Here is a 27,390-nt window from a genome sequence, read left to right on the forward strand (position 1 = left end):
ACTCAGCATAACTTGGCTAGGCTTGTCAGCTGCTTCAAGGTCTCGCCGTTCACTGGCCTCGAACTGGAGACCTTCGGATGTTATCTTCAGGCAAAAGGAGGCTCTACCCTCTAGACCAGACCTCCTGTAAGAACTGGTTTGTCACCCATTGTAAGAACTGGTTTGTCACCCATTTTCCTACTCTAAACAATGGGATGTGACTGCAAGCAATGTCTAAGCACAAAAGCTCCATCAGGCCTGTTGCCCAGGACAGAGCCATGGATGTGTTATCCCATTCATGAGTAAAGAGAATAGCTTGATTGCTGTCAGTTGGATCTGTTTATGAAAGGTAGGCAGTGCACCACTTTGGTTGAGGCTGGCTTACCTCTTCTGCAGAAGGCTTTGAAGACAGTTGAACCTGGGGGAAGATCCACCTTGGCAGGCAGTAGACTTCACCTGTGAGTACCTGGGGCACCTTGATAGGTGTTTGCTACCAGAGGAGCAGACTAGCAGGAATGCCCTGCACACACAGCTTATAACAAGGTCCATGCTCCATTCCATTTTCAGTTTCACAGGTCTCAAGATTTCACTCCTGCAGCATAAGGAATAGATGCAGTCATGCCTGCAAAGCTGTGAATCCTTGGCAGGTGAGCACAGGCAAACCATTGATGCCTCAGGGTTGTCTGCCATGAGGAAAGCTTTTGGCAAATCTCCCAGTTATTTTTCTTCCAGTTTCCTGCAAAGCGAGAGTGTCCAGAGCAGTGGTTCCCAAAGTTCTGCTCAGATTTTGGGATCACAGGAAGTATTGGCAGGGATGGGGGGAAGCCCCGATGGCACCACAGCAATCAAGGCGGTGCTGGGAGCAAGGGGTTTTAACTTTCCTGGGGGGGTTGTGCTGGCCTCTGGGAGGGTCCAGGAGGTTTGTAGCACCCTCTTCGGGTCTTTCTGCTGCTCCAAATAGCTCTGAACGCAGATCAGAGCCCACTTCTGGTTTTTGCACAAAAACTGTAAGACCGTTTTCCTGAGGTTGGGCAAGCATCTCACCCTCTCACTTGCTGTTAATTTGGTGGTGGCACCCTGACTTCATTCGGTCGTCCAATTTTGGAGGCCAGGAAGGAATTTTTGTTCAGCCATCAATTGCTCTGGTGGCTGGATTTGTCTTCCCCGGGGTGTTTCCTGTTTAATAATTTACAGTTCTATTTGGCACTGATTGACTGCTTTATATTTTAATTGTCACAACTGAACAGTTTCTGACCAGCATGAATGGAGAGCTAAGTTTGGGGCTTTAAACTAATTAGAGGCTGGAATGACTGTAGGAGATCATTGGGTATGTGACTGGATAGGATCAACAGTGGACAAGTTAAGATGCTGCGGGACAAATAAATTCAGCCTAGGCATGTGGTTCCACCAGGAAATCCCCCCACTTGTAGTTCTTGGGGAGAGAGGGAAAAGGGTACAACTGTGGCTTTGATACCAGGCCAACACCCCGCTTCCCTACTTTTTGAAGTCTATAATCAGGAATTTAACTCCACTCTCCACTCTGGTTCTTAGGTACACTGTTATTGTGTTAATAAAGTTGTGGCCAGCTTTCTAATTCACATGCAGTTGTGTTGTCTCTTATTTACCTTTGCAAAATACAGTCCTAGAATGAAATAATTACTGGCCAACAGAGAAAGACCATCATCTTTTGCTCTTGTCACCTTCTCAATTGCATAGAAGGTCCAGCACCTGAAAACCAGCAGGGATGGTTCATTTAATTATCCAGTGTGTTTGCAGCAACACCAGCCTGGGTAGGCTGAAGGGAGGGAAACCTAGTATGGAATGGAGTGTTCTGTTCCAGCCATTTTCAACCACTGTGCCATGGCACACTGGTGTGCCATGAGTGGTCCACAGGTATGCCACAGGAATTTGGGGGAAGGTCATTTATTAATAGGGCCAATGGGAGAAGTGAGCCCCCACTAGCAGCATGGTGTGCCTTGTCAAATTGTCAAAAACTGGTGGTGTGCCCTGACCATTTTAGTGCCTTGTCAGTGTGCTGTGAGATGAAAAAGGTTGAAAATCACTGATTCCATTGTAGTAGTTTCAAGTGCGTGGTATGACCATGAAATGCTTTTTGGGTATTTCACTGATTCAGTTACCAGGGCGCCCCCCCCAAACCTTTGGCGCTCCCCTTTTCAGTTTTCAGTCTGTAGTTCCCCTTCAAATTTGCCAGAGCTCCCCATAGGGCCATATGAACCCCACTGAGAATGGCTGGTCTAGGTAACAAGCAGAGGACAAGGAGGAAGAACTCACAGCAAGACCAGTTACAATGATTCATCCATGCGTCAACAGTGTTTTCTGTATATACAGCTGTTGGGAAGCTGAGCTCAGGCCAGGTGTGACATAAATGGTTATGGTTATCATTACCAGCATTCCAGAACAGGCAAAACCAACACAGTCCGGGAGACAAAATTAACATATATACAATGCTTCATAGATTCTGTGTTTTATGGGTGTCATAGGCTCATAGTGAGATTGCCAAAATAATGTAGGGACAATAATGTAGGTGGTGCTGGATGTGCTGAATGGGTTCATGCAAAGGTCAAAGAAAACTCACAAGCCCCCAGAACATGACTGTATATTTCCATGCAGAACCAGTTGGAGGGCAGATCCTGCCTGAGGTGCAGAAAATTTACTGCCGCCACCTCCTCATCCATCCCCATTCCCATGCAGGGAGGTGTATGGAGGTGCACCAAGCAGGGAGGTGGCGGCGGCATCACTGCTGAAAAAATGCACATAAAGCAGCAACCTGCCTCCCCACCACATTCCTTGTACCATTTCAGTAAAACAGCAAGTACTGGGACAGGCTTCTTGTTTGATCTTCCCATAGCCTTTTGAATTTTCACTCTCAGTTTAACAAGTTGCCAGCAGAAACTACAGAGTACTCATCTGAACCACCAGAGTGTCCACAGATATTAATTAGTTCAGTGGTTCTCAAACTTTCCAGCACCTGGGCGCACTTTTTAGAATGACAATCTGTCGGGACCCACCAGAAGTGATGTAATTAACCTGGAAGTGATGTCATGGCCGGAAGTGACATCATCAATTTAGGCTTTAGATCTAAGCTGCAATCAGCCAAAGATCCCATTACACTGCACGCTCGTGTTGTTATTTTGCATAGTCTGAAATTCAAACATTCCAGCTTGGAAGTCAAAGCAGAATGCAGATTTGGATCCTTCTCCAACCACACAGCCCTTCCCCCTTTCCAGCATCCCATCTTCTCACCTTTGGCAGAGGGCAAAGCACCATGCCTCTCTCTCACTGGGAACCCACTCTGCCCAGCAGCTCTGTATCCTATATTTTCAGCTCTGTATTTTCAATGGTGGCTGAGCTATGTACTGTATGACCCACCTGAAATTGGCCTGCAACCAGCCTAGTGTATCCTGACCCACAGTTTGAGAAATGCTGAATTAGTTACTTAGACACACTTGGATAACAACTCCTACCAAGCTTTAAAGTACCACATACTTCACAGATGGTTTTAAAGTTTTTAATTTATTCTAAACCAGTGGTTCTCAAAGTGGTGGGTCGCAACCCATCATTGGAACCTAAAAGGGTCACTTTCCCCAGAGGGGAGTGACCCATAAATGGGTACCCTGACAGCACTGCAGTGATCATGGTACCGCAGGCACCCAGTCGCATTTACACATACCAGAGGGGAGGCTTGCAGCCCCCTCCACAGGCCTCCCCTCCCCTGCAGTGGGCTCCAGTCTGCAGTCGAAGCTCACTTCCGGTTTGTGGTCAGAGTTGTAGGGTGCAGAACTTCTAAAACCAGAAGTGTGCTCCGACTGCAGATCGGAGCCCACTGCAGGGGAGGGGAGGCTCACTGTTCTAAACCATCTCAGTGATGGATGGATAGGAAGAACTTTTCTTTAGAGGAAACTTGGAGGAAAAATTGCTTCATTCTGTCATGGATTCTATACCACATAAACATAAAATTGGAAACACTGAATGGCTCATTCAGAGAGAAGTCTGGCCACTATCAGATTCTAGACTAGACAGATCTAGACTTGGTCTAATCCAGGAGGCTCTGAAATTCTTAAACTTCCACTGCAAAATACACTCATTTTAACCATGCCTTTGTTGTTTGAAGACTTCCATTCTAAGCTAGCAAACTAACCCTCTGCAGAGAGATAGAGAGAGCTTTCAGTAAGTTAATGAATGCAAAGCCTCCAGTGGTACTACTCGTAGTTTACTGCAAATCAAAAAACAAACAAACCTGGAGCAGCAAGAATGAGAAATTCTGCATGTTCACCACGAACCAAGGAATATTCAATCACTGAGGCTGCAGTCCTAAACATACTTTAAACGAATAAACCCGATTAATCAAGTAAACCCAATTAAACACAGTGGGAATGACATCTAAGTGCCAGAACCACCTTTCAGAGCGCGATACCATAGTCTTTCGAGACTGAAGGTTGCCAATACAAACACAAATAATATTGCACTGTTAATTGTTCATATTTGACTTACTAGAGACAAACTAGAGACAGCATCAGTATAGCAATAGCCTAGTCCACACTTAGCAGCAAAATGGAGTTAAAATACAAAGTACCAACTCCACAAAACTGTCATTAATTCTGCTCATGAAAGCAACTTTTTTTTTTTTTTTGCTGAAAAGTGGAATATAAATATTCTAAATAACAACTGTGTAAGAGACAAAGAAGTAAAACTTATGAAATATTTCTGGACAGCATGCACAGGAAGAATCTGTTCAAAACACTTCCATTACTAGTTATTGCCACTCTCATAACACAGTTCTTTTGGCTTCCCTCGATATTGCTCAGGAATTTTGCCTGAGTACATTTTGCTTTAAATGTCACTTTAGGCAAAATCCAGGGACAACCTAGGGGTTTGTGGAACCTCCCTCTGAACAAAAATGTTCATTGAAAAGAAATGTTTGGTTTTCCTCAAAATTCCTCAGGCCATTCCCTCAATTTTCTTTGAATATAGCTGAGGTGATAGCAACTCTAGCTCCAAAGTATCTGGAAAATATATAGTCCTTATTCTCTGCACAACAAACTTGTGAGATAAGTTAGAAAAAGTGACTAGCCCCAAATCATTCAGTAAGGTTGGTGGCTGAACAGGGGTTTGAATCCAGGACTTCCTAGTCTTACAGCACAGTCTTATGCAAATCTACTCAGAAGCAGGTCCCATTGTAGTCATTGGGGCTTACACCCAGAAAAGTGTATACAGGATTGCAGCCTAAATTCAACACTCTAATCACAGTAACACACTAGTTCTGTAGCATCTGTGATGAAAGAGAGCTGACCATGATTAGCCCCTCTGGCCACAGCAATACAGAGAAAAGGAGAGTGGTCGACTACAGTATCTCTAATGCTCTAGATCCCCCCCCCCATACCCACACATTTCATCTTCTGCTCACTTCCTCTCTCCCTTTGAGAATCCCGAGAGTGGGACTAGGAGGAGAAGAGGGAAAACTACACTAGAGCTGCATTTGGTGCTCTGCCCCACTGGATGATCTCAGGCGAGCCCTGAAAATTCTCCCTCACTTTTTTCTTTTAAAGAAAATGTATAAAGAAAATATATAAATCAAAGACTTTTGGGTTTCCCTCCCCTTTAATTTAGTATAATAATCAGAACAAAATAATTGTGATGGCACTAATTATGGTTCTTATTTATACAATGTCCAAAGCAGTCCCACTTGGCTAACCATAAGTGCTGACACCTCTGTTATGAAACACTGGGGGGGGGGGGGAGAAGGAATGGAGAGTTTGGGATTAGAATGAAGTCACTTATTGGAGACATTTTCTGATACATTTCTACAGCTTTAAAAATGTACCATGCAAAGAAACCCCCTTGCCCCCACCAATATCAATTTAATACATTATTTAGGAGGATGAAAGAAACTCAGTATCTTTACCTGTGGTGCAGTTCTTCATTGCAAATGAATCAACGGCAGCTACGCTTCGGTTCCCACTAGCTATATATTCTACGGAGATCCGAAAAGGTTTCTTGAGGTGTCCCACTCTTTCCTGCAGAAGCACCCATCTGCTTTCATTACACAGAAAGAAAAAAGAACACAAGGCAAGCAGGGTAAGGAAAAGGGCCAGTTTATAAGAGACACAGTTCCAAAAGTGACTGTTCCACATCTGCCCCATCACACCGGCTCTCTAGGCTGCCTGTCTACTGCCTTTCCCTTGAATAATGCATTTGCCTGTTTATTTTTTTAAAGAAGCATTTAAGAGCAAAGATTTCTGGGCACCGGAAATGTTACAAGAAATGGACAAACATCAGCTAATGACACTTTTATCACTTCACTCTGTCACAGTTCTGTGCTTGGAGATCTCTTGCAGATGTCTTCTTGTGATTTAAAGAAGCATAACTTTTCCCCTCTGTGAATGGAGCTGTGAAATTGGCATGCCTTAAATACCCCTCCCCCCAACACATTTGAGCCTGTTATTTCAGATTCAGAGCAATAAGTTCCTCTCAGGGGGTTGTTGAGTAGTTGCAATTCCCAGCTTTGTTTCTCTAAAGCGCTTTGCTTCAGTCTGGTGAACGGCATCTCCTTCCCAACACTTCAGCTTTAAAGCGAAAACAGGCCACTTCTCTTTTTTACTTTTATCTTGGTTTTTAATTTTAAAAATAATTTAATGGGAGCCTGGGTACCAACAACCAAGAGGTAAGCCATGATGGTGGGTAGCACCCTAGCTAGCACTTCTGGTGTTCCTGATGCTACCCAATGTGTGTCACCCAGTCCACTGAGCAAGAAAGTTGGCCATTCTGAAGCTATTAAAGAACAACAAAAACAGGTTGTCTGTTTATTTCGATAGAATCTCCAAGCGACATGTGGGGTCACTGTAAAATCACTTCAAGCCTGCATATGGTGCTCTGGCCATGTGAAACACCTCAGGAGCAGTTCCAGAGGTCCACATATTGCACCTCAGAATACTAATCAAGATGAATTTTCTGATAACTAACTGCAGTCTAATTCTACCATTATTTCAGAATGGTAGAATTACTACCATTCAGGTACCATTGGTACAAGGTACCATTCAGAATGGGCCTTACTTCTAAGTACCGCTCCCAGCCTTAAATGAATTGTTACACAGTATTTGGGTGCTTAATAAAGAAACATGAATACTTTAAAAAACCTACTAGTTGCTGAGAAGATGGCTTCCCAATCTTGTAGCATTTGAGGCAACTGTTAAATATACTTTTGTTTATGTTTTCTCCATAGAGAATGCATGGTGTCTTGCTCTAAGGCTGTAATCCTAAGCATGCTTCCTGGGAAGTAAGTTCCACTGGGGCTTACTTCTAAATGGAGATGTATAGGATTGCATTATAAGTGTCACCAGAACAGCCAATTTACTAATTTCTGTATTCCTTCTCACCTCAGGCTTCAGCATCTTTTAAAAGGAAAAAGCAAAAACAAAACAAAACTCTGTATCCCAAAGAAAGCGAGAAAAAGCTGCTCCCGAGACTTTTCTGTTTGACTAGCACAGCTCTTGAAGGGGGAGCAACTTCCTGCCCTGGCATCCTCTGCAATTCATGGAGAACTCAGGTGGGGGGGGGGGTAGAGAAAAGACTATTTCTTTCATAGAAAGATGATTACAATACTTGCTGTTGGTAATCTGACAAGTGCGATTGACAGAAACCTGCCCATTTCTGTAACTGGGGTTTCATTTTAATGCAGTGTGGCCAGTGTGGAGTTGTAGGGGCTCCTTGTCATTTTCCCTTTCTTAGAACAGTCCTAGCACAGCTCTTCCCCTTCGATATTCCTACCACTGAATCTCTGTTCCTGGTCACAGCTCAGTGCTTTGGTACGTTCAAAGGTCAGAGCTGTACCACCTCTGAGGCAAAAAATGGCACATACGCTGGGCACCACTGAGGGGACACCAGAGCATGAGCCCTGTTGGCAATCGGTAGGGCAAAATCACTGTGTGGCGTCATGAAGTCAGGTGTACCCCTGGATGCCAGAAGCCCTGGGGTACGCCACTGCCAAAGGTATAGGTCCCGTCTCCAGCAAAGGAATTGACCATCCTAGGAAAAACCCTTTGGGGCTAAACGGTTTTATAGTTTCCGTTTTTTCCAGGCCTGTGAGCATGCCCATTTTGGAGGGCTCTTTAATTTCTCTTCACAGACTCTACTGGGTCACGAAAGAGTAAAGAAAAGGAAAGCTACATAATAGCAAATAAGATTTCTTGATAAACTTATTGCAGTTGGTCTTCTGGAAGCAAACAAAAGAACAGGTGTCTGAAAAGGCCTGCTAGAAAAATTATCAAAACAATTTTAGCTGCAATTTAAAAAGAAAATGAACAAAACCTCATTGTGTTTTCCTGAGTAGCTTTCAGACAGCAGCATTAGACATTTATAGAAGAATGTTTCAACCATTGGAAATAAATTTAAGAGGCCAGTGGCAAAATATTTTTTACAGAATAGTATAATTTGTTATAGCTGCTACTTAAAACTGAAGCAACACCCCCTTTCCCCATTCGCCAAAATTGCTTTTCACCCAAAGGGGAAAAAAATCATACCCATTATGTGATTACTTCAGGAAGTATAGCTGAACTGATAAGATTATATCACTTGATAAGCTTGCCTCTGTTGTGGTTTTGCTTTCGTTCAGTAAGGGCGCAATCCTATCTTGCACTGGAACAGGCAAGCCAAGAGGCTTGCGGTGTATCCAGTGCAGGATAGGTGCCCAAAGTGGCTCAGCCAGAGATAAGGGGAAACTTTTCCCCTTTCCTCCAGGTAAGCCACCCTGCCTCCAATGGGTCTCCTCGGACTTGCACCACCTCCTGAGGTGGTGTAAGCCTGAGGACAGCGGAACAGCTTGAAGCCGCCTCATGCTCCTCTAGAACGGGGGATGGGATCTGGCATAACTGCTGGGTCCCAGCCCTGTCTCCAGCCCCCCACCCAGGCGCCCCAGAACCCCTCCCTTCCACCTCCTCCCCACCCACTCCAGAGCTTTGCGTTGGCTGAACTCAGTCAATGCAAATTTCAATACCTCTGTCAGCACAAAGGATTATGTCAGCCTCTGCAGGCAGTTGCACCTCTGCGTGCTGGCCTAGCCGACTCATGAGGAGGCACAAATGTGCCTTATGGCACGCTTGTGACCCTTCCATAAGGGATTTGCGCCAGCCCAAGGTGCAGTTTGGATTGCGCTGCACATTTTATTCTATGACAATTCATATATGAAAGCAGGGGTGTATCTGCTCTGTGGCAAGACAGGGCAAATGCCTTGGGTGCTGATTGGGGGGGGGTACAAGCACATGCACTCTTGTCACTTACCCGGGCAGAAAGAGATTGCAGCACACACATGCTCTCAGCAGCTGGTCAGGCCATTTCACTCTAGCTACTCCTGAGAGGGCACCTGCACTCCAATTGCTTCCCAAGTCAGGAAGCGATTGGAGTACACATGCCCTTCTCAGCAGCCAGTTGGGCGATTTTGTCCCAGCTGCTGGTGAAAGTGCGCACAGTCTCCAGCCACTTCCAGACTCAGGAAGAGGTTGGAGAACCTGGAAAATGACATAATGTGAAGTCGTGATGTCATGGCATTGCTGACTACAGGTCCTGGTTATGCCCCTGCATTAAAGAGAGAGGACTGATTCAGATGATGCATTAAATCAGAATTAGAGTTAGAATTTTAATGGTGTGTGAGGGGGCAATACAGGGAGAATATGGCTACCATCCTGACTACTGTTCTCTAACTCTTCCATGTTTTCAATTTGCCGAAGTTTTTATCTTACTACAAACCTAGGGCCAGATTAACAACTGTACTAAATAGTCTCTGGAGTGGAACAACTCGAGTACAGTACAATGATAAACTGAAGAAGAAAGATAACTGGAAGCAATAAAGGGAAACATTTTAAAAGCATTATTATATCATTACTATTGTTAAGAATGTTAGCAAAAGAGTAAAATTTGAAAATGAACACAACAATTAGTGAGAAAGCTAGTTGAAAGAGAATGGAACAGAAGAAATATGGCCACATTTATGTGTAAGAAAGATGAAACAGAGTTCACACCACTAGTTTTGGATAGAATAGGCTAGGATAGGATGGAGAAAGACCAGTGAAAATAGCAATACAGTAATCAAGCCTAGATAAAACAAAATAATGCATTAGCATTTCAACTGTATCTGCAGACAGAATGCTACATAGTTTGGAAATATTAGGCTGATGACAGCATGAGTTTGAAGGGGCCTCAATCTTCAGTGAAAATACAAAGCCTTGTCACATAGCTGAGAAGCAGAACCGGTCCTAACTATAGCAAAACTTGAAATGCTGTGTCCTAATTCATGATCAGTCACAGAACAGGAAACATTTTGAGCAATGCTGGTTTCCACAGGATGGATGCCTTTCTTTGTGCGGGTGGGCTTACAGAAATAAAAATATGATTCAGGCGTCAGAGACCTGTGGAATCCAAATATGGTTCAGCATGGGATTTCCCCAGATTTTTTAAGCTGGCCTTGTTCGACAGCCCAAATTTATGCACTTCTTCTCAGAATTCAATGAGTCTTACTCTCAGGTGACTGTGTATAGGATTGCAGCCAGAGTCTTTTAAAAGTCTTTCAGCAAAAGCTGCAAGTCCATGTCACTTGAACTCCTAATAGAGAATTATTCCTTTGGAAGCAGGGGGCTGAGCTAACTTCGGAGGTAATTTATACTGAAATGCAGGAGCATCTGTGTGTCACACCAAACATTCCTTACCGTTTCCAAGACAGATGGATTTTAATTCCAGGTACATGGTGGCCCTCAACAATGATTTCTAGTTCTATACTATCACTAACCCCCTGGCTAAATGTGTCAAGAGTTTTAGGAATTGCTTTTCTGAGTTACTGGTGCAATAAACTTTACTTTGAAATTCTCCGGCCTCCCATAGTTTACCACAGAAACTATATTAAACTTTCAGAGCTGATGCCAAGCAGGTATTTTATGTTGCTGGAATTCAGGATGGTGGAAGGTCCACTTGGGGCCAGATTAATTTAAAATCTGCAGCACGAGCTCCTTGATACAGTTTATTACAGAAGTGAGTGATCCACATGAAAAGTGTGGGTGGTTTTCAGGCCAATTTCTACAAAACAGGTGCCCACATTATAAGCAAAATCCCCTGAGGCTTTAATACACCATTGCCATTTTTTCTCAGCTATCTTAGCAGAGTTGCCACAGAGTGAAAAGCCCATGGATAGAGGTGTTTTTTGTTGTTGCTAAAAACACATAAAAACACAAAACAGCACCATTTTCTGTTTAAAATATCTGAATAAAAACACAAAACACCACATTTTAGTGTTTAAGGGCCCAGTCCTATCCAATTTTCCAGCACTGGTGCAGTCTCAATGCAGTCCCAAGGTAAGAGAATAAGTGTTCCTATACCTTAAGGAGTCCTCTATGACACCACCACAGGATGCAGTGCATGTCCCATTGGCATGGCTGCACTGGCACTGGAAAATTGGATAGGATTGGGCCCTAAGATATTTTCTAGGAATTAAAATTGGTAACTTTTCCACTTAGAAATAATAGTGTGGCCGCATCTGCAGACCTCACCTACCTAGAACGCTCTTAATTCGTTTAAAATTAATAAAAAGAATAGCTTGGAATGAGAACTTAGGAAAAAAAAAACAACATAACATTGCTTTCTACCTTTCAAATCACAAAATCTGCAAAAATTTATACAATTTCAAATACCCCCTACCCATGGAGTATTCATTCCTACAGACAGGGCCACTGGTGAGGTCACTGTAGGGGCCTCATGGAAGTCTTCTGCTGTGTAGGGTGCCCATATTCTCCCGAGTTGTTCAGGAAAGATAGGAAAGCTTCCTTTTTCAGCTCTGACAACTTGGCTTTTTTGACTAAGAGTACGTTCTGTCTAAAATTGCTTGCCAGAGGGAGGGGATTAAAAAACCTTGTCCAGTAACTAGATGCAGTACAGGGTATTTTATATTGGCTACTGTGTTAACTATTAATATTTCCATCTGATTTCTATGAGAACTCTTTCTGTGCTGTTGATGGGAGAACTTGTATAAAACATCCTGCAGAGCTACAGGAAAAGGAGCTGAAAGTGTTGCAAGGTTGACAGGAAACAACTCATGAAAACTCGGTACTCAGGAGTGATGGTTTGCAGGCTTTATTTCATTGCAAGCAATGGGAATCTCCTGGGACTAATGTCTCAAAGCATGAGAGCAATTGTCGACGTTAACCGAACCCTTTATACAATTTTGGGTTCTTTGTCTGAAAATCTAGACTTCCTATTGGCTGAAAATCTGCATTATAGATGGGGCAAACTCCTAATAGGCTTAGATAACCTTAGAGATACCTGATAGGTGTGTTTCAGGTTACAGGTTTCCATAAAAGGTAAAATTAGGCATTTAAACATATTGAATTGCAAAGTTTTCAAAAACCAATAGGGGGTGTTTTACAAAGTTTTCAAAACTTTGTAAACAAGTTTTCAAAAACCAATAGGGGGTGAAATTACAAAGTTTTCAAAAACCATTTACCCAGTGTTGAACCTTATTCACATCCACCAATCCAATTAAAATTAATTTGACAGGTCTCCTCATTAAAAGAGATGACACAATGTGCTTTTGCCTGGTACCATTATCTTATCGGCATACCTTTCTCCTGTGTTAATCCAAACATTGAACACCTGTGGAGCCTCTCTGCAAAACTAAAAGCTTCTTGTCTTTTCTTAAGTGTCTCTTAAGACTTTTCTAAAATCAAGCAACCTTTTGATTCCTTAAGAACTACTTCTATGACTAATATGTCCCCATATGTGAATTACAATTTAGGGCAAAGACTATTTTGTCCTAGCTCTTGCCTATATATGCCTTTTGCTCTGAAAGCATGAATTTAGAATATAAGTTATAAGTAAATACAGGTAGAGTGAATGTCCTTGTTAAGACGAGCGTACTTCTGCCAAATGAAGCCTATCTCTTCGTTGCCTGCCAAGATGAGGCCTTTCTCTTTGTTGCCTAGCTTCGTTATCTCTACTTACGTTCCAGAGTGTTCACACTCTGAGGCCTAAACAGCCTCTGTGAGCAGCTTCTGTGAGACTAACAATTTTGCTTTTAAATGAAGTCAAACAGCTTTTTACTATTCTCTGTGTTTCCATGCTTTAGCAATGTGGCTTTTAAGCTTTTGCACAAATGGCATACCACCCTGGTTATTCTGCTACCTTCCATCAAAAGCACTACAATTTATTTATTTAATTTATGTCTCACCCCGTTTGAGTTCAACAAACTCAAGGTGGTATTTCCAAGCAGACTTCCATCCTGCCGCTGTCCAAAGTCAGATTTGCTTAGCTTCAGCAAGGTTGCTGGCTTTGTTGCATCATGTTTCTTTACACCATGCCCCAGGATTATCAGGGTACAAGTCCTCCAAATAGAGTTGGTACAACACTTTTGTTTGGTACAGCGCCTAGCCTACTCTTGCTGCTAGATAAATGTTTACCAGAAGAGCAACCACAGAGTCCTCCAAGGCCTCATCACTTATTTCAGGGATGCCTAGGGCTGCCAGATTGCAGCACAGAGAATCCCTTCAAATCCACTGCTTACTTGGCAGAGAAGACATTTGCTTTTAGTATTTTTGTACTCTCCCATGTGATGTAGTAAGCAGGACTCTGCAGGTTATCTGGTTGTTATCTAAAACAGGTTCTATCTATAAGCAGGCTAGCTCCCAGGGGCATTTGGTGGGCCGCTGTGAGATACAGGAAGCTGGACTAGATGGGCCTATGGCCTGATCCAGTGGGGCTGTTCTTATGACTCCAGGAACACTGACAGAAGCCAGGGGGAAACCAGGTAAGAGAGTCTGCCACTATACTGTCTCTTGAAATAGCAAGGGATTTAAAAAGGTATAAGAGGACTTAGCAAACCTGGGATCATTTGGAGGTGTAGTATATTACTTCGGGTCAGCAAGAGGGTGAGAAGGAAAGTAGATTTTCCCTGAAACCTTCTGCCAAATCCATGAGATTCTTTGGATATAAAAATCAAGGCAGACACAGGCAGGGTGGTAGGATTTGGAGCACCACACCATGCCAACTCCACAGCTGCTGTTTCTGCTGTGGCACTCCACAGAGTATAAAAAATTAAGCTCCTTACTGTGGTTCTCACACACTTTTGTGCCAGTTTAAATTAAAGGGTCAGCGCAAACGAAGGCAGTTGTTTGTTTGCACTGTCCCTGGAAATCAGTGGTTCCCAACCTTTAGGAGCTCACCGACCACTGAAACAAAAATTGGAATTATCGTGGACCATACTTTACTCCTGCACACAATAAATATAATTGAATTTGTAATAACTGGAGAATATTTATTAGAGATTTATTAGATTTATTTGTTGCCAGCTGTGGCTGCAGGTAGTCCGTTCTCTGCTCTCTCTGGTGGTCCATGGGGAAGCATCTCCAAAGCGAGCGCCCCCTCCACAGACTACCAGAGATGGTGGAGAATGGACTGCCCACAGCTGCAGCTGACACTTCATTGATGGCAACAGTCTGTTCTCCACCCTCTCTAGTGGAGCGCTGTGGGGGAGCACTCACTTGACAAGATGCTTGAAGTAATCAAAGGTGATATTCTTTTTCTGAGATCTTGCAGACAACTTCTCAGGTTCTCACGGACCACCTCTGGTCCCTGGACCATAGATTGGGAACCAGTGCTATAAATAAAACTGGAAGTACTGCACTTCCAGGTATAAGGAAACTGCACAAGGAACAAGGTAAGGAGGAGGGGGATGCATGAAAGCAACAAATGGATCACTGTGGCTCCTATCAGCAACAAGCTGGAGGGAGAGAGTGGGCAGCAACAGACTTGAGGTGAAGCACACCCCAAATCCACTGGCTTTGGTACTGCTTGCTGCCAAATCCACCCACCGTTGGTACTGCTTTCTTCAGCATGCCTTATGGTTGGACCAGCAGTGAACATGGGGTGTGACAAGTTGAATAGGGTGCCTCTGTCTTTAGTCATGTTGGGAAGGAGAAAATTGCAGTTTTTCTTATATGCTTGAGAAGAAAAACTGCATCTGTCAAAAATCGCACCTGAAAATGTGCTCCTGTCTATATTCCCTCTTGTGGATGACTATTAAAAGAGCCTGAATCTCCTAGGTATCTGGTCTCCCTAGGTAGAAAGAAGAATGCAGGCACATCAGGAAGCAGCAGGAATTAACCCATTTTTGCCTGGCTCACAGGTGTACACATTTGGTCCCTGTTGCATATATGCAACATTGGGCAGAAATGGTTTAATTCAGATCTCATGACATGAACTACAAGACATCAGGAACAGTTTACACTTGTTCTTGCAGGTTTACCCTGCCACTGAATGGCAGACCCACCCTTTAGAACAAAGTTCTAAACAACATTGGGGACCCTAGTTTGGATTTGGACCACCAAATTATAGTTTTGTCCTTTCTGGCCCTTGTTTATTCAAAAGGTTTTTGTTGTTATTGTTGCTTTGTCTACTGCTCTCCAGTCAATTTTTCAGGAGGGTTTGGAAAGGGGAGGAACCAAAGTGATAAAATCCCAATGTAAAGTACAACTGTCTAGAGTTAAAAGCTAAAAGCAAGAGAGAAATTCAAACTTAGGTTGCAATCCTAACTACACTTTCCTGAGAGTAAGTTCCATTGAACAAAATAGGACTTACTTCTGCATAGACCTGGTTAGGATTGTGCCCTGAATGTTTTAATCCTGAGAAAATAAAAATGGCTAACTCCAATACAGAATGGATAACAATGCTGATGTCACTTGTAGTGTGGCATTTTTCAGATTGTGTGTGAGCATCTGAGCTGGCAAACCGACGAGACAGATGGAGCAAATCAACTCTGTTGATGAGGCCATTTGCCCTGTCTTGCATTATGTGCTCACCTGTCCAGTTACTATTTGCACTACTGACTAAACTAGAGTGCATGTGGTATGGGGTGAATTGAAGGTTGAATCTGTTTGCTCCTAATCTAGAGCTGAGTGGTGTTTGCCTCAAAGAATGGGAAAAGGGTTATTACTTTAGGTCAGTACTGCCGAGAGCCAAAATATGAATGGATTTGCATTAAAAATTCCAAAGGGCTATGATGTCAAGGCCCTGTGTCTCAGACCTAGCACATAGGAATGGCTAGTCTTAAACACATAATCTTGTAACTCCTGTCCTCTGCGCTGAGTTATTTGCTTGAAGTCGTTACACAGCCATTGTTCTTTAAAGACCGTACCTTACTTCTAGTAGGCTGTAGCTCTGTAAAATATATGGCTTTTATTTCCAAGTGCTACAGTTCCACATAAATTGTTTCCTAAATCAAAACTGTCAAAATTCTTGTATTGTCGCCATCTGCAGCTTTACTGTGATGAAGAGAGGCCAAGTTATGCCTCTGGCACAGTGGCAGAAACCACGTGTATAGCACCAAAGGCATGAATACAAAAAAGCCACGCCCCAAAGACTTTCTGGGTCTAGTAAATGGCAGAACTAAACTTCATATCATAGTCTGTACAATGACCAGACAAGGAATATTTGACTACTGAAGTGATACATTGTACTGGGTCTTTTTTTAGCCCAATAAGGACAAAATGTGTATTCCTGGAAGAGACACAAAAAAGATGAAGATGAAATCAGAATAACGGATACATACAGCATAGAGCATTGACCTCTCTGAAGAAATATATTAAAGATGCTCTTTGTGAAACAGCTTGTTCTGAAAATGGTGCACTGGAACCTACAGGTGAAATTACCAGTGTTCTGTCAGTGCTCAGTATCATTTACCAAGTGGACAATATCAGTGAATAAATGACTCCTTCAGATTACTTTGGTGGGGCGGGGCTCACTTTATTTATTTTTATATACCCCACCTTTCTACCTTGCTGAGGGAACTCAAGGCTGCTTACAAACAAAACAATACTTTACTGTTGGCAACCTTCAGTCTCGAAAGACTATGGTATCGCGCTCTGAAAGGTGGTTCTGGCACAGCGTCTAGTGTGGCTGAAAAGGCCAATCCGGGAGTGACAATCCCTTCCACACCGGGAGCAAGTGCAGTCTGTCCCTGGTCTGTCTCCCTGGCTATGGGCCTTCCTTCTTTGCCTCTTTGCCTCAGTCTGTTGGCCAAGTGTCTCTTCAAACTGGGAAAGGCCATGCTGCACAGCCTGTCTCCAAGCAGGCCGCTCAGAGGCCAGGGTTTCCCACCTGTTGAGGTCCACTCCTAAGGCCTTCAGATCCCTCTTGCAGATGTCCTTGTATTGCAGCTGTGGTCTACCTGTAGGGTGCTTTCATTTATATATACACAATAAAAACAATTACAATAATAAAACACCATAAGTTTGGATCACAATTAAAATACGTTCATAAAAACTTTCTAAGTGGGTTTATGTTTTTTAATTGAATATGGAAAGCCACATGCTGAGGAACCTCTGAAACCTGGAGCTGGCTCTCATTGCCATCACATTTAAACCAGGTCACAGGTGTTACATGCATGCCAGTAATCCATAGCTCAACTGCATGCCATACTGGTGGACCAATGTTGCATGCGTATAGATTCTGGAAACTGAGAGCCCAATCCTATGCATGTCTACTCAGAAGTAAGTCTCATCACAGTCAGTGGGGCTTACTCCCAGGGAAATGTGGATAGGATTGCAGCCTCAGTTTCAGTGCAATGCTGTCTGCATGCAGCCCTGCATAGTAAAACTAATTTTTTTAACAATTAGTGTCACATTTATTCTAGGCCTAAAACATTCATTTCAATATAGTCATTTCTTAAATGCAGACAAATATAAGATGGTAAAACTCCAATACTGAGGCTGAATAAGATGTAAAGAGAAAACCCAAATTAAGGCGGCAACCAAGTCACCTCCTTATCATTCGGCACATAACTCAAGAAAGCATCCCTGTCACAAATGCATTGAAGCATATGAACAGAGACCCCACATTTATTCTGAGAATTGTCTTTCTTAGCAAGTACAATGACAATCGTTGTGTCAAAGTACTTCAGATCAGCCTGCCAACTCCTCCTTCTTTCCTGCAATTCCAGAAAAAGAAAATGAAGGAACTATGAAAATCTGTTCCACAGAAATGGCAACATGCTAATGAGAGATAAAAACAGGGTGGGAGGGGGAGGAATATTGCCAGGGTTTTGAAAGACACTTTTCTTCTCTGCCAGTGAAGGGATGAGCTTGTGACAAGAACTCCAAAGATAATCCCCTCTCCCTCCAGAGATATTGTTCTGTATTTACAGCTGGTGAAACCTGTCCTCCATAATAATGCTGCATGATCAAGTCAAGCAGAAGGAACTATCAACAGATGCAATGTGAGGTGTGAACAAATTACATCCGTTCCTGGCTGCAGCAGTACCAAGAAAATGAAAAGAAAGTTTTCCCATTTTCCTTGGTTGGCTATCACTGGTTTCTTTTTTTTTTTTTTTTTGGGGGGGGGGAGATGGTGAGGGAGCAAAAGAGGGTTATCTGCAAGTGTGAACTGAATCACAGAAGGCTGTCAAGGCTACTATGCCTTTGCTCATTATTAGACAGTATATATCTGGCATTTCCCTGTAATTATTTTTAATTATCCATATTAAATTTATTGGGTGTTATCGAGCAAATTATTAAGAAACAATAGAAGCTAGGTTTTGCGATTGCAGTTGGTTATCTGCTCTTTGACAGGATCTATTCTTGACAGGAACTAATTAGCATTAAATTGTTTTATACCAGTAGTTCTCAAAGCATGAGGAGGAGCATCCAACAGAAGAAATTAGAGTAGCAAAGGGAAACTCAGACTCTGATCTCCTTCAGTGCATACTTCAACATTCATTTTACTTTGTCACCTACGGACAGAACACCCCCACTTACAGTATTTAGCAATACTTGGATCGGAGAGGATAAGTCTCTATTTTTCACTTTAGCTTTCATATATGGGACCCCAAAGGGCTTTAACAGCTCAATCCTAACCAACTTCCAAGGGCCAGTGCAGCCACAATGCAAGGGAACAAATTTTTCCTTACCTTGAGAAGGCTTCTGTGACTGCCTCTCCACCACAGGATACAGCACACAACTTGTTAGTACAGCTGCATTGGTGCTGGAAAGTTGGTCAAAAGAACATAAAAAGAGCCCTGCTGGATCAGACTAAAGGCCCATCTAGTCCAGCTTCCTGTATCTCACAGTGGCCCACCAGATGCCTCAGGGAGCACCCAAGACAACAAGAGACCCGCATCCTGCTGCCCACCCTTGCATCTGGCATTCTGAGGTAAGGATTGGGCTATAAGCTTGCCATGGGCCTACTGAACAAGAACAGGTGCTCCACAAGATTCTTAGGGTGAAATCCTAACTCCTTATGTCAGTCCTTTCCAGCACTGGCATAGCAGTGCCAATGGGACATGTGCTACATTGTGCAGTTGGGTGGCATTCAAGGAGGTCTCCTCAAAGTAAGGGAATGTTTGTTCCCTTACCTCAGAGCTGCATTGCCCTTATGTCAGTGCTGGAAAGCAGTGAGATAAGGGGTTAGGATTGTGCCCTTAATATCACAGAAATTTCAATTAGTTCATCAACTTAACAGAAATCTTATGTCAAATTTTGCCCAGTTCTTCACAATTCAAAACTGGAACATTCCGACTGCAAACTGCTGAGCCTTCCTTCTCCTTCCCTGACTCCCATTCTCCTCAGCATACATAAATTGTGTTATCAGATCTTGTAGCATTATATTCACTTCACATAGAAAACTTCCCTTTTCCTTGAACAGATTTGGTATACTAACTATCTCACCTGGCTGCTAGCCCATACAGTCAGGGAATTTTGGCCTGTCAGCCTAAATCTTTATTCAATAACGCATCTGTATTTCATTTTGATTTTGTTTGCTAAGGATTAATCACAGTTTTGACTTTGAGATAGATTCTTTAGCATTAACAGGGTGAAATATCTGCCAGATGAATCAGAAAATACTTCCACTTCTATGTTTGATCATCCTACTTGTAGGATACAGTATAGCACTTTCAAGTGTCTCAACGCACTTCACATACATTAGGACTGGTCAGTATTGTTCTCTATGTACTGCTGATGAGTACCAAGACTGAAAGACAGCAGCTTGCCTCAGGTGAGTTATGGTAAAAATGAGCTTTGAACCAGGAAATTCCACTGGTGTAAGTCTGTGCTGATCCACGAACACAAATGAGGCCAGGAATCGGGTTAGGATTCGGTGGGTGCTGCGGATGCCGAACCCATCCCCTCTCAGACTCTATCTGCCCTCCTCCCTGTCCCATCTCCTTGTTCTACCCATCCCTCCCCCAGTTAGTTAGCAATCACCCCATATAATTTTTTTTTAAATTGACCTCATCCTATTAGGATCCAGGATCTACCTGAATGAAGCACTGTTGAGTCCAGCACTGTTGCTGTTCAGATAAGCGACAGATATAAAAACTGGCCCTCATAAACACTAGAAAATGTGCAAGACACAGAATCATGGAATTGAAAAGTATCACAGGCAATCTGGGCCAGTCCTCAGCTGTAAGGCAGGGTCAGTGATCCATTAATGCTATACAGCTTGTGGGCTCCCCTAGCCACTGGCTTAGCAGGGCAAACCCAAGACCTCCTGATGCCTGAGTCAACATGCCAAAAGCTGCCCCCCTTACCCATGATGTGCCACCTCTCCCCCTCCCACTCTCCAATGTTCTAGCTCAGCACTCTCTTCTCCTTCAAAAATTTTTCTTCCTTCCTGTACTCCTCTTAAAGTCAGGCAGGATCAGTGGAGACAAGTAGCCAGACAGGAATGAGTGCTCCCCACCAATCTGCTGCTTGAGGGGTCTGCTTCAGTTGGCCTCCTTGATGGGCTGGCCCCATGGCTCAGGTTGGAGTTGTGCACTTCCTTGCTGTACTCACAGCACCACCTTGCTGGGTCTCAAAGGTGATCCCTCTCTATCCACATGGAAAGAATTCTGCTGCCCAGCGTGGAGAGCTTTTCCCTGTTGCCTCTGAGAGGGGAAGAATTTTTTCACACCTGCTTCCTCCTCCTCTCCACAGGACACTCTCCTTGGGTTATTGTCTTCCCAGTTGTTGCATAGCCTGCTGCTATCAGCTCATCACTAGCACTGACTGCTAGCTGTGGGGTAGGTGGTCGTTTGTTAGCAGTGCACTACTCAGTTGTCCAGGTGACTCCAGCACGGAGCTCACTGGTCATACACAGGGCGAAGTTGGCAAACTCTACAGGGAACTTAGTAGGTGCAAGGCTGAGGGCAACAGCACTGCTTCCAGACACAGATCCATCTATGCAACCTAACCACAAACAGAGAGTAAATGCACTGCAGAAAGAAGCTTGCAGAACATGTTATTTCTGGTGGCTAACTATGCTTGCCTCATATATGACACATCTTTTTGTGGGAAATAACCAGTGAATTGATCTGCTACATCTGGTATTTGATATCGTGTTTATTGCCAGAATTTGCAAGTTATTCCCCTTTTTTAAACTATTTGCATTGTATAAACAGTTTATCTCACAATTTACACTACTTGCACAGAAGATCTTAGCACACTAGTTGGTCTCCCCGCCCTCCAGAAGTAAAACTGAATAGGATGGAAAACATCTTTCTCTCATCTCCTGTAGAAGGATCACAATGATGTAGTTCATGCTGATACAACACATTTTTTGTAATTATGCTCTAGGTGGAGCTTCACATTTGATGTGCAAATAAATTAGTCTTTTCATAATGCTTCTTTAATGCCTGATTGCTCTTCAGTTTCACCCCCTTCATACCCCTCTTCCTCTTGTATACACTATCCTGATTACACTTGATTTTGCAAAGTGAACTTTGTCAGAAATGAAATTGCACTCTGTGGAACCAGAAGGCAACAAACTGCTTGGAGAATAACAAGTAAGGCCATTATTTCTTGAATGCTCTCAAATCTAAGAGAATTGCGATGATATCAGGCAGTTAATATGCCAAAAACCCTACAGCGCAAGCAATTCTTATTCCATTTTACCAACAGGAAAATTGGGACATAGAGGAATCAAATAACTTGCTCAAAACCATCTAGGAAGTAGTTGGCAGAGCGGAGTGGTGCAACTCAGATTTGCAATTCCTATTCCTAAACTAAGGCTGAGCTAAATTGCTTTCATAAACTGTATTTATTTATCACAATTATTTATTTATTGGTGTTTACTGCATTTGTAGTTGGAAATCCTGATATATATGGACCAGAATGTACAAACTTCTAACTATCACAGATAAAGTTTACATTTTCCCTCAGACACAAAATCAGTCTAGGCTCAAGGGTAGGAAATCCTAGCCACCAGTTTCATCCGGACACAACCAAGGACAGTCGTTGACCCTTAAAATGTTCAAAGGGAGCCTCCTTCCTTCCTGCTACATGCCACCATTCCTAAGGCCTGTGCCCAGCTAGCTTAAAATGAATCTATTACAAATTCAAAACTACTTCAGATGATATGTGAGGCCTCTTAAGATGCTTCACAGAAACTAAGGGCGCAATCCTAACCCTTTAAGTCAGTGCTTTCCAGCAGTGACATAAGGGCAATGGAGCTCCGAGGTAAGGGAACAAACATTCCCTTACTTTGAGGAGGCCTCTGTGAGTGACACCCTACTGCAGGATGCAGCACATGTCTCATTGGCACTGCTATGCCAGTGCTGGAGAGCACTGACATAAGGGGTTAGGATTGCGCCCTAAGACTGTAACATGAACCAATCAACATGGTGAGTGGATACACAATAAAGCGCAGTTTTAAAGAACCTAAACATGGCAGCTATATTATTAAAAGTGATTCTCACAGTGCTGAGGAAGAAAGGCTGCAGTTGTGTGTGATTGAAGTGATATCACACTACAGATTGTCACATCTCGTTCAGTAGCCTCATGTGTTTACATTGAACAGGATGATGTATATGTCAGAATCTGGCAAGATATTATAAGAATGGCCCTGAGAAAACAGAAAGTCACCTGCCACAACTCTTTTGAACTTTCCTAACCAAAATGAATGAAAACATTGAAAAAAAAAAAATCCTATGAACACTTGCAAGGTTCCACAGTGGTGTCATCAAAACCTTGGAGACAACAGCAATGAAGAATACTTTAATATCAACAGACTACAGTGTCTCTTGTCAATATCTAGACATACAACATGGACAAAGAGCAAAAATGGTAACTCCATGCCTACTCCAACAACCAAGTGTTGAAGAATCTCATGTTATTATTTCAATATGTCAGGTAGTGTGGCATAGTGACCTACTTTACAATCTTACCCAATGAGAAAGACCAAAGCTGAAGTGGTGGCTAGCTTGGAAATGAGCATTAAAAGGGTTTTGTTAGCAAGGAGGAAAAAACTGCAGTGGGCATCCTGTCAGAATGCACTGACCATGGATATCGATGGAATCCATCTCACAACTGGCCAGCCACACCTTCACAAGCACTCACTCTGCATCAGTGGAGGACAAGAAGACCATAAAAGCAGGCTGAAGCTGACTGTCACACAGCAAGATCAAATTCAAGATTCAAATTCAAGTACAAACTGCAACACAGTTTGTGTGTGTGACAGAACGAGTGACATGTCCCTAAAAGACCACCTTTTCCCATAAGGACCTACCCATACTTTGCTAAGGGTTCCCTTGTCACCTAACATATGTGGGTGGGAGTTGCCTGAGAGAGGCCCTTTTCAACAGTGCACCTAAGGCACTGGAACCCCCTCCCAAGAGAACTTTGATCTCCCCCATTTCTTCAGTGGGACTCAGTCCTATTGAGTATGTATGGGGTTACACCCATTTTGGGTTCAACACTGATTTAAAAATGATAATATGTCAGGGACGTGCAGTGCAGGTGTGGCAGGTGAGGCAGAACCACCCCATTGTAGTCCATGGGAAAGCACTGCAGCTGCCCTGCCCGCTTACACCTGAGGAGGCTCTCCTTACACCCTAGAGCCTCCTTGGGTGTAAGGAGAGCCTCCTTGGATGTAAGGAGGCGGGGTAGCTGTGGTGCTTTTCCATGGACCACAATGGGGTGGTCCTGCCTCAAGTGCTACACCCGCACCGCACATCCCTAAAATACATGATCTCTGGATTGATCATGTCAGAGAATCCTTACATGTCACACAACCTGGAATTGCATTTCCCATGCAAAATGAGTTAAAAAGATCTTTTCACATATAACAAGAAATAAGAAAGATTAAGGGCACAATCCTGTGCACATTAATTCAGAAGCAAATACCATTGTGTTCAATGGGGCTTACTCCCAGGAAAGTGTATATAAGATTGCAGCCTCAGAAAGTAACAAGGTAACTAAGGTGGTCTGAACAATGGAATCCAATGGTCAGCAGCTGTGCCAAACAATTACTTACGGAAATATGTTCATCAGTCACCATGAAGTCTGAAGATGGGAGCATTTTGAATTAATTGAACTGTTTAATAGCATTGTCTAGGAGACCAATTCCAATTAAATTGCTATTACAGGGTGCAGAGGTGAAGATTCACACTGAGGCCGAAAGGGAACGTAAATGTCAAGTTAGCTCAGCATTTATGGACCAAATAACCATCCCACCCACCCCTTTAATGTCGGAAAGACAGGCTAAGGAAGAAGCTTCACTGCACAAAGAAATATTCTGAATGCTTCCACTCTTTGAAAGATTATTCAAGGTAAAGGATATATTTATAACTATATTTCAGAATGCCATTATCAATAAATTGAATTAATAAGTGATTGAAGTGGTCTTTCGGTCAGAGATTAGTTAAAAAGGTATGCAGGTCTTCTCCAGAACACCAATTCTAACCCTACCCAGCACTGAATGAATGTAAAAAGGTCTAGCTCACAGACAACAGGCAACTCCCAAGGATCCTTTTCTATGGCCCATCATTTTTTGTTAAAATTTGGAAAAAAAAAACCAACTTTCCCAGAAGTTTTGTCTGTGACCCCAAACCTGTCCCGGGCATGCCGCTAATTTAAAGTATGTTGTCTGTGTGTATGATCCACTGGGGCCAGCAACGGGTTTTCTCCCCAGTATACCACTCCACCCCAGACACTGCCAGGACAGGTGACAGAAAGATATGAAAACTGCAAAATAGTGATGAGCAAAGGACAGTGCACACACTACAGAGCCCCACAACTAGGCAGTCTAGGAAGAGGGACTGTCTTGCAAAACTGTTTCTATGCATGTTCTCTGTGAAGTGCAATGATATGTTCAGAAAATGAATCTTGTTAGTAACTGATCCTTTTCCCCCAGATATTCCCTCACACAAACATACGTGACAACAGTTGGGAAGAAATTAAGGGCCATGTTTATTGGATGTTTGTTTGACAGCAATTGGTAAATGTGTAAGAGTGTTCACTGACAAATGATATGCGTGATGTCTGTGTGAAAAAGTTTGCTCACTCTGGCCAGGGCTTGAATATTTCATGACATCAAAACAAGCTTAGCCAATCACTCTCAGGGCGCCTACATGTCAGTTGTACCAGCTTTAGGCAGGACTAGTAGAGCCAGCCTCTTGTCTTTTCTCAGTTATTTATGGGGAAAATAGAATGCAACACAATGCTGCATCTGTCAAACCCTTGTACCAAGTAATAGAGTGTTGAAGCCCAATTACTCTGCCAATATCTGCTCAGCTTTTCTCTGAAACTTCACAGACAGCAATGTTCATATCTTCTTTTACAGCCTGTTATGTTGCTAAACACCTCTTGTAATTAGAATAGGCTCTGTAACTGTTAATAGAATCAAACTTCCCTATATTTTAAACTTGTTTCCACTGTGATTCAGCTGTTCATATTCTTCTGTTGGAGATCCCATGTATCACATAATAATCACAATGAGGTTGTGGATGCCACAGAGGCCATCACCTGTCCCATCATCTTGCCAATGAGATCAAAGGGAAACTTCCAGAATGGTACTAAAGTACTCTTGCTATGGCATGATACAATCTCTCTTGGTATTACAGTAATATACTCTCACTATGGAGGCCTGCACCACAAAGCATGCTAATCACGCCAGTTTCTTACTCTCACGTGGCTATTGAGCACAGACATTTCGCCTTTTTCATTAGAATTAAGATTTATTGACCTCATGCTCTGACCTCTAGGTTTCCTTAGCAAACATGGCCAGAAAAGCTACCAGGTAGTGTGCCTGCCAGGAAGAACAATCAATATTGCTGAATAAAGTTTCGCCTATAGATCACAGGTACCTCTGCAGCTGCCCAGCTCAGAAGGTTTTGTGAATTTTCAGCTTGTTACTCAATGTTCTATATCCTAGATGATAAAAAGTTCAGAAGCACCTGAACTAGCACTAATACATTTTGCATGAATATATAGCATTGGGAAATAACAAGTCCCAGTTGCAGGGAGCAAAAAAAAAAAAAAAAAAGAGAGAGAAAAAAACCTGGATGCTGATGTAGTCTGCATAGAATATCAACCAGAAGGAAGATGCAAGGAAAATGGCCCTTGGGCCATGTCTACAGCAAAAATGTTTGATTGTATTTGTCAGCTACTCTCCCTCAACACAGGAAAACTAGGTATTCAGTGTATCTGCATCAGTCAGACTTCATGAGACGAAGTTTTTGCCAGGTGTCTGTATGAAAGATACTCTGCAGAGAGTTATCACTCCAGCAGCTAACTACAGAACTGCAGAAATACAAACCCCAGAGATATATGCTTATGGTTCAACCAGAAGAGGAGAAGACAGAGAGTTAGGGCACAATCCAAACCTTTAGATAGGCAGGCCCAAGACCTTTGGGCCGGCCTGGAAAGGTCGCAAACGTGCCGTAAAGCACGTTTGGGCCTTCTCAAGGGGAAGCCAGGCTGGCTCCAGGCAGATCCCTCCGCGCTGGCTTCCCCTCAGCCGCTTGTGTCGGCCTGCCTGCGCCGACACAAGCGGAAAAGGTAGCTGTGGGGGGGCGGGAAGGAGGAGGGAGGGAGGCGTTCCTGGGTGGGGGAAGGGAGGGCGATTGACAGCCCCAGGGGAGGGCAGGCGGGGAACGGGAGGCGGGGCTTGGATCCGGCAGTTATGCCGGATCCCAACCCCCGTCCCCGGGTAGAACGGAGTGGCATCAAGCTGCTCCGCTCTCCTCAGACTTGTGCCACTTCAGGAGGTGGCGCAAGTCCGAGGAGACCCACTGTGGCCAGCAGCCCTTTCTCAGGAGTAAGGAGAAAAGTTTCCCCTTGCCTCTGGCTAAGCCACTGCTGGCCACAATCCTGTGCTGGGTACAGCGCAAGCCTCCCAGTTTACCTATTCCAGTGCCAGTTAGGATTGCGCCCTTAATCTGAGAAGGACAGAGTGACCGTTAAACTGGAATAAAAATTCTGGACAATTTAAGAGAAGAGACTGTGTTTATAAATAACAGAAAACCACACTCATACCTGCGTTACTTTAATTCTCTCCAGGCTCTTCTTCTGTCATGCTAAGAACATTATTTTCTGCAAGGCACTTCTGGTTTTTCAGGCAGGGTTTCTCCATGGGTTTGATTATTAGTGGAAACTGGTATCCACAGGG

General features: G+C 43.3%; 1 protein-coding gene across 1 annotated transcript in view; it reads right to left on the minus strand.

The window, feature by feature from the left end:
* Positions 1–27,390, minus strand: part of ALK (ALK receptor tyrosine kinase) — a 690,171-nt gene that overhangs the window by 193,248 nt on the left and 469,533 nt on the right. The window contains exon 5 of the mRNA XM_066623272.1: positions 5,903–6,030. Coding sequence (XP_066479369.1) covers positions 5,903–6,030 — 128 coding nt within the window. The remainder of the gene's footprint in view (positions 1–5,902; positions 6,031–27,390) is intronic.

Source organism: Tiliqua scincoides, chromosome 1 (genome assembly GCF_035046505.1).
Source record: "Tiliqua scincoides isolate rTilSci1 chromosome 1, rTilSci1.hap2, whole genome shotgun sequence".
Taxonomy (NCBI): Eukaryota; Metazoa; Chordata; class Lepidosauria; order Squamata; family Scincidae; genus Tiliqua; species Tiliqua scincoides.